This window comes from Scyliorhinus canicula, chromosome 6, assembly GCF_902713615.1.
Source record: "Scyliorhinus canicula chromosome 6, sScyCan1.1, whole genome shotgun sequence".
NCBI classification, from domain to species: domain Eukaryota; kingdom Metazoa; phylum Chordata; class Chondrichthyes; order Carcharhiniformes; family Scyliorhinidae; genus Scyliorhinus; species Scyliorhinus canicula.
This window is the reverse complement of record NC_052151.1, coordinates 100180893-100194701: the sequence shown is the minus strand read 5'-3', so window position 1 is coordinate 100194701 and position 13809 is coordinate 100180893. Positions and strand designations below refer to the sequence as shown.

At 43.4% G+C, this 13809-nt stretch overlaps 1 protein-coding gene across 1 annotated transcript in view; it reads right to left on the bottom strand.

Annotated features, from left to right (window-relative positions):
• Window positions 1–1784: 1784 nt before the first annotated feature.
• rnf217 (ring finger protein 217) overlaps window positions 1785–13809 on the bottom strand; it is a 133566-nt gene continuing 121541 nt past the window's right edge. Inside the window, exon 6 of the mRNA XM_038799727.1 lies at window positions 1785–5431. Coding sequence (XP_038655655.1) covers window positions 5358–5431 — 74 coding nt within the window. The 3' untranslated portion in view covers window positions 1785–5357. The remainder of the gene's footprint in view (window positions 5432–13809) is intronic.

Genomic DNA, 13809 nt, shown 5'->3' with positions numbered 1-13809 from the left:
GCGGGCCAGAACGTTGGGAAAAGGGCTACGTGCTGCATTTTACGATCCCTCCCCAGTCTTCAAACATGCTAGTGAGGGGCTATAATTCCAGCCATTTATATTAACAACTATTTCTCTTTTAAAAATTGAACATAAAATTAGTTAAAAGGCTTAAATATATTTTCTCAGCAAAATCCACAGTGGAGCTAATTTGTAAAAGTAAAACTGTTGAATTTTCTTTAAATCCTGACCGGCAGGATCCTACAATTGGCAGAAAATCAATCAATAAACATTGACTACAAGTGCAAAGTACCTTGGGATTCAAGTTTTCCCCTGCTCTTTCCTATGGTGGAAGGGCAGGGTGGGCATGGGGAAAGAGGAATTTAATTTGGCATTAAAAAATGAACACCTTTATGGATTTGTATTCTGGAACATTGCCGTGTAACTTCAGCTGTAACTTAACTAATTTTATTAGTGAAAACAAAGATTTTAATGAGGCCACATCAAATAAAAAGGCACACGGTTTGGTGAATTATCCATTACTACAAACAGAAACCATCTTTTTAAGGGCACTAGGCATCATTCATTCTACTTCAACTATTTGGCAACAGAAAAATGTTACCTACATTAAAATCACTTAAATAATAAAACTTAAATAATAAAACCAGCATGTCTGTCCAGTTACCAAGTTTCTCACACAGTTACCCTCATACCATTTATATGGTTAAATCTTGTTATAAAGACAAAAACAGACATGGAACAAGCAAAAAGTGACCTGAACAGAATGGTCCTGATTGAAAGATGAAGTACTGTACAAAATGTCACCATGGGTTGTGGTTTTGCTAAATAAGTACCTCCATAGATTTAAAAAAATACTTATAATATTCACCTGACTGGTCAATCTATCAATGTCTTTACATTTTTTACTTCATTTTTTTCTCCACAGTCCAAGATATCTTCCAATATGCCACGTTTTCACAGGCAAAAAGAAATGTCAGAGTGGAACTAACCACAATTAAAGAATCTCACTGAGAATTTGCTTGGAAGTTCATGATTGGCTACGGCATTTTGGTGGAAAATCTGTTTAGTGGGTGGGATTCCACTGACCTTCTGCCCAAGGTATGGTGGTCAATCAATCAGCAGAACACGAGTAAATTCTCCCATTTGTGTCAGGGCTGCCATTCCTACCCCACCATTTTTGCTGCACGTGATCAAACAGAGAAGTTATTCTAAGGATGCAGTGGACAGCCGTTAGTAATTTGAAAGCAGGTGAGATCCTCCAATGGAGACTGGCTCTCCATCCCTGCCCAATCATTAACTCATTATGAATGAAGCATTAACTTGGGCAATCTGAGCAAATTCTTGGTTGATGATATTGAATTCATTAAAGAGACAGAAATGTCCTCATGATTGCCAGCAGGGGAGGTTTCAGATGAAAGGAAATCAATGTGAGGAAGGGCAACAGCAACAGATATTAGAAAATCAGCAAAGGTGAGCTTTTTCAAAAATAGGTACAGGCGAGGTCATCTCAGGTACAAAAACAAGCAGGGAAGATATGCTGAGAGAATGAGAAAAAACAATCCTGAAAACCAATAGTGATTGAGTAAATAAAAAGGTTTGCCCTATTGTCCAATATCCCATTTGGGCAAACTTTTTATGCTCAGTAACTGTTTTAGAAGTCACCCAATTTTAATTTCATTGATTTGAAATCAGGTTATATGGAATTTACAGTGCAGGAGACCATTCAGCCCATCGAGTCTGCATCTGTCCTTGGAAAGAGCAACCTACTTAAACTCATGCCTCCACCCTATCCCCGTAACCCCACCTAACCTTTTAGACACTAAGGTGCAATTTAGCATGACCAATCCACCTAACCTGCAGTTCTTTGGACTGTGGGAGGAACCCAGAGCATCTGGAGGAAACTCTGACAGACACGGCGAGGAAGCGCAAACTCCACGCAGTCACCCGAGTACGGAATTGAACCCGGGTCCCTGGCGGTGTGAAGCAGCAGTTCTAACCACTGTGCCTCCATGCCGTCCCATTCTAAAATGGGCAGGAATTCAGCTCATCAAATTATCAGGGCAGTGGAGATGAAAATCTACCCCATCAATTTCAAATTAGTGAAAATCATCCTTATGGCAGCTGATGATTGTTAAAACCTCTGAGGGAGCAAACTATTATAAAGGGTAATATGTCTTGACAAAAAGCATTTAATACTGGTGATTAAGCAATGGACTTTTCTGTTCTGCTATTTTTATTTTGTCTGCTCAGGAAACAGAATAAAGATGTGAAGGAGGACACTGCACTCTGGATGGACTATTAGCGGTCACTTCTTTTCACAGAACAAGGCAATGAAGACATTATACTTTTCCTAAAAATTCAAATTTATTAAAAATGTTTCAATTTCTGCACACAGCACCTCCTTTTTGATTGAGAAAATTAATGGTTGCAAATCTAAGAGGGTCAATCCTGATAACGAACCAATAAAATTTAGAAATTGCTCATTAAGCACTTCAGCACATAAAATTGTGGCACATTAAAATGTGAAGGAAACCATAGACTTGTAAATTGATTTAGAAGGAAAATTACTAATGATAATTAATGACTTTGCTATGGTGCAATATCACGGCAAAGTCTTTTTCTGGATTAGCATAAATTATGATCTAATCGAGTTTTGTCTATGTTGGGATTAATAAAATACAGAGAATGGTGATTTTATCCCAATATTTGAAATATGAAAGATGAGAGTCTAGAAATGAAAGACAATTTAGCCTAATTACATTGTTTGGGAAAGAATTAGAGCATTCTATAGGATATGGTTAAAGATTATAAATAATAATTAGCATGGATTCAGAAGCATTAGTTTTTTTTTGAGGGATTAACTAAATAGTAGACGAGGACTATTTAGATTTGTAAACAAAAAAGACATGGGTTAAGGTGCTGCAACCGACTCTTTCAAAGGAGGTCAAGGTTCAGGGCAATACTGGCATATTCAATAGCTGACTAAAATTAGTTTTGCAACAGCAGGTTAAAGTCCAACAGGTTTGTTTCAAATCACCAGCTTTCGGAGCACAGCTCTTTCCTCACATGAAGTGTGCTCACCCCAGTCCAATGCCGGCAGCTCCACGTCTTAAAATTAGTTTGGTAATAGAAAGCAACTACTTGTCAAATTTAAAAAAAGTTATTTTGACTTCAGAGACCAATGGAATTTGTTTGAATTCCCTGGCATTATCGTTAGGACAACCAAATGATTTGGAGAACAGTGCTTCTATTAATATTGAATTTGCTAATAATACAGTCACGAGAGAAGTGTGCAGGAGATAAACTGTGTTCAAAGAATTCTGGTCCAATTAAAAAGATTGGTTTACTGAGATTAAAAACTGCAGATAATACACAATACGGCAGGAAACAAACATTTTTGTGTAAAGGGATATCAATTAATTAGGTTATTGTAGGTTCATAGTTATTCACTAAAAAAAAATCATTGTGATGCTGTGAATCTTAAGTGGCACTTCGAGTATTATTGAGTGGGATATAATCCATGATTAAGGTCATAATATGGACTACATATGGTCTTTCTCTTACATTTTTGTAAATTCTAGCAGTATATGGAAATTCAATTCTTCAAACAATAAATGTAAGGAGGCATTGAATGATCAATATGTGTGTGATATTGTAAAATTACTCACTATGAAGAAACATTTCTAGCAAAACCACAAAACTGTCCCACGCAACTTCTTTGTAGCTCTCTGCAATATTAGTTAATGTGAAGATTGTTTTTGTTTTTAAAACTATGCTTACACTGTCAAATGACCCATTTTATATTACAGCAATGGAATCAAACCATATCTAACCTATAGCATGGCTACTAACAGCGGAAAGGCTCTCCTCTCACAAAACAATTGCTAATAAGGCACTAAAAGTTTCTTCAAGATGGCATTATTTAATGTAGTGGAATTTAAGCAAGTGAAACGGGATTACCCAGATCTGATCTCGGGATATCCTTTACTTCTATTATCCTTGTACTTTAATCACAATAGGAAATCAACTGTGAGTCTAAGTGGGAAGAACCTTGCCAGTCATTTCAACTGGTACTGATTGAGACGCAAGTTAAAAAGACCTGATTTTGCATGATCCAAGGTGGCCATCCACCGGTCCAGGCACTGTGCAGTTGAGGGGGTTTCCCTGGTCTGCTAGCAGCGTGTCTCTCAGCGGTGCGCCATTCTCTGGCAGTGGGACTCTCTACTCCTGTCGCTTGTCAATGGGATTTCCCATTGAAGCCACCCCACACCACCGGGAAACCTATGGACGGGAGTGTTGGCGGGAAGAGAATTCCAATGGCCAGAGAATTTTGGCCTAACTGTCTGCCTCCCCACTCAGATGTCGCTGAAGAGAGGGCACACATCGTATCCACCAGTATATTTGAGACCTCCGTGACAGATGGGTCGGAGGGACTGAGTGAATTGTCAGAACCCATTAAAGGGACACTTGTTAATTGGATGACATCAGTCATCCAAATTGGCAAATAACAAAAAAATCAGTTTGCTTGTGCATCATCTGAACTTGTTATGCATGTTCACACTTGAGCAGCCAATTGAGTTTGATCAGGTTCCAAATTTTCCGCTCCTGAAATAAAATAAGGGCAGACTTTGTCGACAACAAAACCTACTGTATAGATAATTTTGGCTAAAACGCAGACTCCTGCTGCTGACCATGCATCCAGAATTTTAAAGGTCAGGTCGAGTTACTGTTTGCTGAGTGGCAGAGTCAATTTGGGAGAATAGTGCAAACTATCACAATCTGAGCTGAATTATAATTGCCACCTCAAATGTTAACTGCTAGAAAAGTTGCAAATAAAATATTTAATTAGTTGCAATCTTAATGAAGTGGCATGTGTAGCGCATCAGTATCCCTTGAGATGAGAATCTTCATTGTGAAGGGAACAGGAACATCACAGTGCAGGGAAAAGTTCTCTTCTGAAAGTGAGGTTTTAAAGACAGTGTTAGGACAATGCAAGAAGTGCAAACTTGCCAGAGGTCCATATCATCCATGATTATAGCTTAGTACTGCTAAAGTGTGCAAAATGGAAAAACAACCCCACCTCCAGCACTGTTACCTTTTACACCAGATCCATCCAGACCAGTTTCTTTTTTCTTGAGTTGTACATCACAGTGCTTGAAGCTAGCTCTTTGGAAGGTATTCTGGGAATGGTGTACTACTTAGTAATATGGCCAAGAAATAATTCATGACATCATTCCCAGTTTTATGTTTGTTCAGTATCTTGATGCGAATTACGTGCTATTGCCTCTTACTGTAGAGTTCTGCGAGGACCCTGACAAATCTGTTGGCAGCAATGTAAACAAGGCTTGTTCCGGTTTTTACGTAAACATACCAGTTTGTGACCTTTTCCTCTGCTTCTTACAAATGTAATAGATAGGAAAGATAAACAAGCCTATCAAAAGATAAGAAAAAATATTGCATTAGAGAAAAATATATATATTTTTTAACAAACAGTTTTATTGAGGTATTTTTCGGCATTGTAAACAGTTACAAACATCAAAAAAAGAAAGCAAAAAAGGCAAAAATGTGCAAACATCCACGTACAATCAATACTTCAATCGTACCACACTGCACAGGCCCGCTCCTCTCCCATCGGCACTACCCGCCAATTTATCCCTCCTACTCTACTCTAACCTCCCTCCCTCCCCCCCCCCCCCCCCACCCCTGCCCTGCTGACGATCACTCTCCCGCAAATAAGTCAATGAATGGTTGCCACCTTCGGGCGAACCCCTGTACAGATACCCTCAAGGCGAACTTAATTTTTTCCATCCCCAGAAAACTCGACATGTCCGAAAGCCACAACTCAGTCTTCAGGAGCTTCGAGTCCCTCCATGCCAATAATATTCATCGCCGGGCTATCAGGGAAGCAAATGCCAAAACATTGGCCTCTTTCTCACCCTGGACTCCCGGGTCCTCTGAAACCCCCAAAATTGCCACCCCTGGACCCATCGCCACCCTTGTTTTTAGCACTCGGGACATGATCCCCGCAAATCCCTCCCAGTACCCCCCAAGCATCGGACATGTCCAAAACATGTGTACGTGGTTCGCTGGTCCTCCTGTGCACCTAGCGCATTTGTCCTCTACCCCAAAGAATTTGCTCATCCGAGCCACCGTCATGTGGGGCCCGGTGAACAACCTTAAATTGAATCAGGCCAAGCTTGGCACATTTCGCGGTCGAATTTACCCTACTCAGGGCTTCTCCCCACAGCCCGTCCTCCATTTCCCCACCTAGCTCCTCCTCCCATTTGAGTTTCAGTTCCTCCATCTGGGACCCTTCCCCCTTCATGAGCACCATTATAAATATTAGAGACTCTACCCTCCCCTCCAGAGACTATTCGGTCCTGAATCCCCATTGGCGGGAGGTGTGGGAAGGATGGGATCTGTCTACGGACAAAGTCCCGCAACTGTAGGTACCTGAAATAGTTTCCCCTTACCAGATCAAATTTCTCCTCCAAGCTCCTCAGACTCGCAAAGCTCCCTTCAGGAACATATCGCCCACCCTCCCCACCCCCACCCGCCACCATGCTCGAAACCCCCCATCCATACTCCCGGGGGCAAACCGATGGTTGTCGCAGATTGGCGCCCAGACTGACGCCCCCACCTCCCCTACATGCCTCCTTCACTGGCCCCATATCCGCAGGGTTGCCACCACTACCGGGCTGGTGGAGTACCTGGCCGGCAGCAGCGGTAGAGAAGCCGTGACCAGGGCTGCCAAGCTGGTGCCCCTGCACGAAGCTGCCTCCACCCACTCCCATATAGACCCCGTACCCACCATCCACTTCCTTATCATAGCGATGTTAGCCGCCCAGTAATAGCTAATCAGACTCGGCAATGCCAGCCCTCCCTCACTGCGGCTCCTCTCAAGCATCGCCTTCTTCACCCGCGAGGATTTTCCCGCCCAGACAAAGCTCATAAGAACATAAGAACTAGGAGCAGGAGTAGGCCATCTGGCCCCTCGAGCCTGCTCTGCCATTCAATTAGATCATGGCTGATCTTTTGTGGACTCAGCTCCACTTTCCGGCCCGAACACCATAACCCTTAATCCCTTTATTCCTCAAAAAACTATCTATCTTTACCTTAAAAACATGTAATGAAGGAGCATCAACTGCTTCACTGGGCAAGGAATTCCATAGATTCACAACCCTTTGGGTGAAGAAGTTCCTCCTAAACTCAGTCCTAAATCTACTTCCCCTTATTTTGAGGCTATGTCCCCTAGTTCTGCTGTCACCCGCCAGTGGAAACAACCTGCCCGCATCTATCCTATCTATTCCCTTCATAATTTTAAATGTTTCTATAAGATCCCCCCTCATCCTTCTAAATTCCAACGAGTACAGTCCCAGTCTACTCAACCTCTCCTCATAATCCAACCCCTTCAGCTCTGGGATTAACCTTATCTTATTATCTTATTAACCCTTTTGAAGAAGGACTGTGGGATAAAGATCGGGAGGCACTGAAAAATGATCAGGAATCTAGGGAGGATTGTCAAATTTACAGTCTGCACCCTCCCTGCCAACGACAGCGGGAGTGCATCCCATCTCCGAAACTCTCCCTTCATTTGTTCCACCACCCTGGCCAAATTTAACATGTGCAGCCTGCCCCAGTCTCACGCCACCTGAATCCCCAAGTACGGGAAACTTTCCCCAACCAGCCTAAATGGTAGCCCCTCTCAGTCTGTTCTCCTGGCCCCTTGCCTGCACCACAAACATCTCACTCTTGGCCATGTTTAATTTGTACCCTGAGAACTGGCCGAACTTCCTCAGTATTTCCAGTATACTTTCCATCCCGGCCAATGGGTCTGACACGTACAGGAGCAGGTCCTCCGCATAGAGAGAGACCCTATGTTCCACCCTGCCCCTAACCATCCCCTTCCATCCCTTTGCGGCTCTCAGCGCAATCGGCAGCGGCTCTATGGCCAGCGCAAACAGCAGCGGGGAGAGTGGACAGCCCTGTCTGGTCCCACGATATAGTCTAAAATACTCGGACACTTCTCTGTTTGTCCTGACGCTGGCCTTTGGGGCCTGATACAATAGTCTGATCCAATTCACCAGTCCCTCCCCGAACGCAAACCGTCCGAGCACCTCCCATAGATAGCCCCACTCCACCCGGTCGAAGGCCTTCTCGGCATCCATTGCCACCATTACCTCCACCTCCTTGCCCGTCGGGGGCATCATGATCACATTGAGTAATCTTCTCAAGTTGGCCGACAGCTGCCTACCTTTCACGAACCCAATTTGGTCACCCCCAATCACCTCCGGTACGCTGTCCTCAATTCTAATCGCCAGGACCTTTGCCAGGAGCTTGGCATCTACATTGATCAGGGAGATTGGCCTGTATGACCCGCACGCTTCCGGGTCCTTACCCAGCTTCAATATCAGTGATATGGTGGCCTGCGACATTGTCGATGGCAGGGTCCCTCTGTCCCTTGCCTCATTAAAAACCCTCGCCAAAACAGGTCCCACTAACTCAGAGAACTTCTTATAAAACTCAACTGGGTATCCATCCGGCCCCGGGGCTTTCCCCGACTGCATGGACTTCAGGCCTTTTACACCTTCTACCCAGAATGTGAAGTCCAAGCTTCCCCAGTCTCCTCTCATATGGAAGAGTTCGACAGCCCCCACTGTGTTTGCTAACTCTCCTAAAATGTGCTCGATTATTCAGGGTGAGAGACCTGGGTGGTCTCACCAGAATCGAGATCCTTAGCTGGTGAATTAAGTGGTCCACTCTGGCCTCAATTTTGAGGCAGGTGTGAGAAGGTTACGGAAAGGGGAAGCCCAACAGGTTACTCTGATCGGGCCTCGAGTGGGAAAAGAGGGAGGCACCTCTCTAATAGGACCCCGCTCCACATGGGGCACATCTCACACCCTCCCCTAATGGACTGTTCCCTGGGTGCTCCCTCGGTGCCTAGATTTTCTATCATACCACCCACTGCTATCCCATACTCCATTGCGAGACCCTCTACACATCCCTCCAATTTGGCCCTGGGGAGTAGAACCTGGAGACTGTTTGGAGTCACAGCAGTGGCCACAGTTCCCAGTGATGCTACTGGGACTACAAAGCTGATGACCAGAGAGATAACACCCCCTTGGAGTATTAAATGACTGCAGGGTATCAAGCATCTGTGGGGATTCGTTCCCCACCGATTCAGATGGTGGGACAATATTTGACTTTTCTTTGCACTGCCTCCATCACTAGAATGTTTTTGAGCAACTAGAGCTAGGCAAAGGGTCAGATTTTCAAAGTCCTCCTGGAGTTGGGAATGGAGCTTGGAGTCGCTAACATTTCTTTTCCTACAGAAATTTCGCACATATTAATGGATCCACACCATCTTCCCGTTGGCAGGGTTAGAGACTCCACATTCACATCCTTTGACACAGGGCTGCCCTTGAAATACCTATAGGAAATTTGTTTTTCTGATCCCTCTTTCTCTCATTACTTTTCCCCTGCCATCGACCTCTCATTATTCTCATGGAGCTGGAACGCTTCTGAAAACCCAGACTTGGTTGGGAACATTAGAGGACATCTGCTGAGGAGTCAGGAACATTATGACAGTGTAGAATGTTTGAGCAATCATGTCTTTATTTGATACTAGTATACATTAGACGCGTTTTTATGCAGTGATTAATTACAGGGCTTGGTCTTGCAAAGTAAGTTGACCATTATATTGATCAACATTGCGCAAGTTTTGAGATGCTTTGAGTATCTTTTCCATTCAGGAAGCTACGCCTTCTCAATGGAAGAAAACAGTTCTTGAGAACTCAATTGTCATAATCTCAAGTGATTTAAATATTGAAAGTGCTTTAAATTTAAGCCTGCAGCTTTCACTCAGGAGACAAAAACAATCTTCTCCTGGACTGCTTTGATTGACAGGTATATCAGTTGCAGCAGAGAAAACAAAATAGCTATCTGTTTTCTCCCATTTCAATCATCTCCATTGTCTGGAGCAGTAATAGTTTGTTTGACAGCTGAGCCCATTATGAATGCTCGCTTCAGTTCCAAAAGCTTAAAACCGCTTATCTCAATGATGGGTTATATGCTTAGTTTGATTGACAGTTTTAAGAATTATTAAAGTAGTATCTGCCTTTAGTGTAGTTACTGAGTGGATATTTTTGTTTGTTTTTAATAACTGAAGAACTAACTAAGGGGGTTTAAGTTTTTTCTTAATAGGTCCGGAGTTTTTTTCCCCAGAATGAATGTTGTGTTTTTAAGTCATGATGTGGAGATGCCGGCGTTGGACTGGGGTGAGCACAGTAAGAAGTCTTACAACACCAGGTTAAAGTCCAACAGGTTTGTTTCAAACACGAGCTTTCGGAGCACGGCTCCTTCTTCAGGTGAATCTGGTCACCTGAAGAAGGAGCCGTGCTCCGAAAGCTCGTGTTTGAAACAAACCTGTTGGACTTTAACCTGGTGTTGTAAGACTTCTTACTGTGTTTTTAAGTGACAGCTCTATTGAATTGTTAAAGGTTTACCTCATCTCATGTCCATTTCAAAGACTTCCCATTATTATTACATGGTCCCTGAGCAATGTACATACTGTATAATGGGTGAGTGCCTATGGAGAATACATGGGGTCACACAGGGGCTTGGGTGCATTGAGAGTACAAGGGGCATGAGGTGGGTGAGGATAGGGATGGATGAGGATCAGGGTCCATCTTTTCTTCCTATGAGTAACACTTTACATTTGCTGGTATTGAATTTCATCTGACATTGTTCTGGCTTGATATCCTCATTTAAAAAATATATTCCAGATTCAAAAATGCAACATTTGGCATGTGGCCAAAGGAACAGGACACAATAAGCACTTAAGTGGGATTATTTTGAAAATTAGCATGGCTAAATTTGGGCCTTTCACGAGGTTTCCCAAAATCTTCTCACTGAAGAGGCAGAAGTATTTTGCCTTTCAGTTCCTGTTGCTTCATTAGTTACTACAACAAAACTAAAAACCTTTACAATGGTTAGATAGAAACTGGCAAAGTGTACTTAAAATTACAGTTTAATGCTAATTCTGAGGTGTTTGCGCACCTACTTTATTGAGATAAGGCACATATTGCATTACAGAAACATCATCAATATTTTCCTCATTTACACAATATAGAATTTATATCCCTTCACACAAGACTTTAATCAGTATCCGTCAAATAACAAGTCTAGTTACAATAATATATGTAAAAAAAATTACATTTTAAAGCATCCAATAGGAAGGACCTAAAGGGAGAGTTAAGAAGAGCGAGGAGAGGACACGAAAAGTCGTTGGCGGATAGGATCAAGGAAAGCCCTAAGGCTTTCTATAGGTATATCAGGAACAAAAGAATGACTAGAGTAAGATTAGGGCCAATCAAGGATAGCAGTGGAAAGTTGTGTGTGGAATCAGAGGAGATAGGGGAAGCGTTAAATGGATATTTTTCGTCAGTGTTTACACTGGAGAAAGACAATGTTGTCGAGGAGAATACTCAGGTTCAGTCGACCAGGCTAGATGGAATTGAGGTTCACAAGGAGGAGGTGTTAGCAATTTTGGAAAATGTAAAAATAGATAAGTCCCCTGGGCCAGATGGGATTTATCCTAGGATTCTCTGGGAAGCCAGGGAGGAGATTGCAGAGCCTTTGTCCTTGATCTTTATGTCGTCTTTGTCGACAGGAATAGTGCCGGAAGACTGGAGGATAGTAAATGTTGTCCCCTTGTTCAAGAAGGGGAGTAGAGACAACCCTGGTAATTATAGACCTGTGAGCCTTACTTCGGTTGTGGATAAAATGTTGGAAAAGGTTATAAGAGATAGGGTTTATAATCATCTTGAAAAGAACAAGTTGATTAGCGATAGTCAACACGGTTTTGTGAAGGGTAGGTCATGCCTCACAATCCTTATTGAGTTTTTTGAGAAGGTGACCAAACATGTGGATGAGGGTAAAGCGGTTGATGTGGTGTATATGGATTTCAGTAAGGCGTTTGATAAGGTTCCCCACGGTAGGCTATTGCAGAAAATAAGGAAGTATGGGATTGAAGGTGATTTAGCGGTTTGGATCAGTAATTGGCTAGCTGAAAGAAGACAGAGGGTGGTGGTTGATGGCAAATGTTCATCCTGGAGTTCAGTTACTAGTGGTGTACCACAAGGATCTGTTTTGGGGCCACTGCTGTTTGTCATTTTTATAAATGACCTGGAAGAGGGTGTAGAAGGATGGGTTATTAAATTTGCAGATGACACGAAGGTCGGTGGAGTTGTGGATAGTGCTGAAGGATGTTATAGGATACAGAGGGACATAGATAAGCTGCAGAGCTGGGCTGAGAGGTGGCAGATGGAGTTTAATGTGGAAAAGTGTGAGGTGGTTCACTTTGGAAGGAGTAACAGGAATGCAGAGTACTGGGCTAATGGCAAGATTCTTGGTCGTGTAGATGAACAGAGAGATCTCGGCATCCAGGTACATAAATGCCTGAAAGTTGCCACCCAGGTTAATAGGGCTGTTAAGAAGGCATATGGTGTGCTAGCCTTTATCAGTAGGGGGATTGAGTTTCGGAGCCACAAGGTCATGCTGCAGCTGTACATAACTCTGGTGCGGCTGCTCCTGGAGTACTGTGTGCAGTTCTGGTCACCACATTATAGGAAGGATGTGGAAGCTTTGGAAAGGGTTCAGAGGAGATTTACTAGGATGTTGCCTGGTATGGAGGGAAGGTCTTACGAGGAAAGGCACAGGGACTTGAGGTTGTTTTCATTAGAGAGGAGAAGGCTGAGAGGTGACTTAATAGAGACATATAAGATAGTCAGAGGGTTAGATAGGGTGGACAGTGAGAGTCTCTTTCCTCGGATGGTGATGACCAACACGAGGGGACATAGCTTTAAATTGAGGGGTGGTAGATATAGGACAGATGTCAGAGGCAGTTTCTTTACTCAGAGAGTAGTAGGGGTGTGGAACGCCCTGCCTGCAACAGTAGTAGACTCGCCAACTTTAAGGGCATTTAAGTGGTCACTGGATAGACATATGGATGAAAATGGAATAGTGTAGGTCAGATAGGCTTCAGATGGTTTCACAGGTCGGCGCAACATCGAGGGCCGAAGGGCCCGTACTGCGCTGTAATGTTCTATGTTCTATGTTTTTCCAATTGAGGGGCAATTTAGCATGGCCCATCCACCTACCCTGCACATCTTTGGGTTCTGGGAGTGAGACCCACAAAGACACAGGGAGAATGTGTAAACTCACAGATAGTGACCCTGGGCTGGGATCGAATCCGGGTCCTGGGCAGTGTGAGGCAGCAGTGCTACACACTGCGTCACCATGCCACCCAGAGTCAGAATAATTTTGTCGGACATCAAATAATGAGGAGCATGGGACATCTTTCCACTACTTGTGAAGCTTAAACACTATAATAATTTACAAGAACATTTGATTATATATTATGTACACACAGTCAACTAAATGCTCTTCGGATTCGGCTTCCGGCCAGGGAAGAGAGCGGTCGCGGGTGGAGGAGCTCCTGGGGGGCGCTCCTCGCCGAGAACTTGCACCCACGCGTGCAAATTTGTTCGTTTGGGCCCCCCGCAACAAGAGAGTGGGAAAGAAGGAGAACCCAGACTCCAAAGCGCATTAAAGTGGGAGATCTGGGCTCGGAAGCGGAGCGATCCGCCCCCCCATGCATGGCAGGAGTATACGGGGTAGGACGAGCGGCGGCTCGGACCAAAGCCCTTTTTCAAAAAAAAACTTTTAAAAAGAAAACTTTTAAAGAGAAAGAATTTTTTCACCTTTTAAAAAACTTTTTTTTGAAAAGGTTTTTTAAAAAAGTGTTAA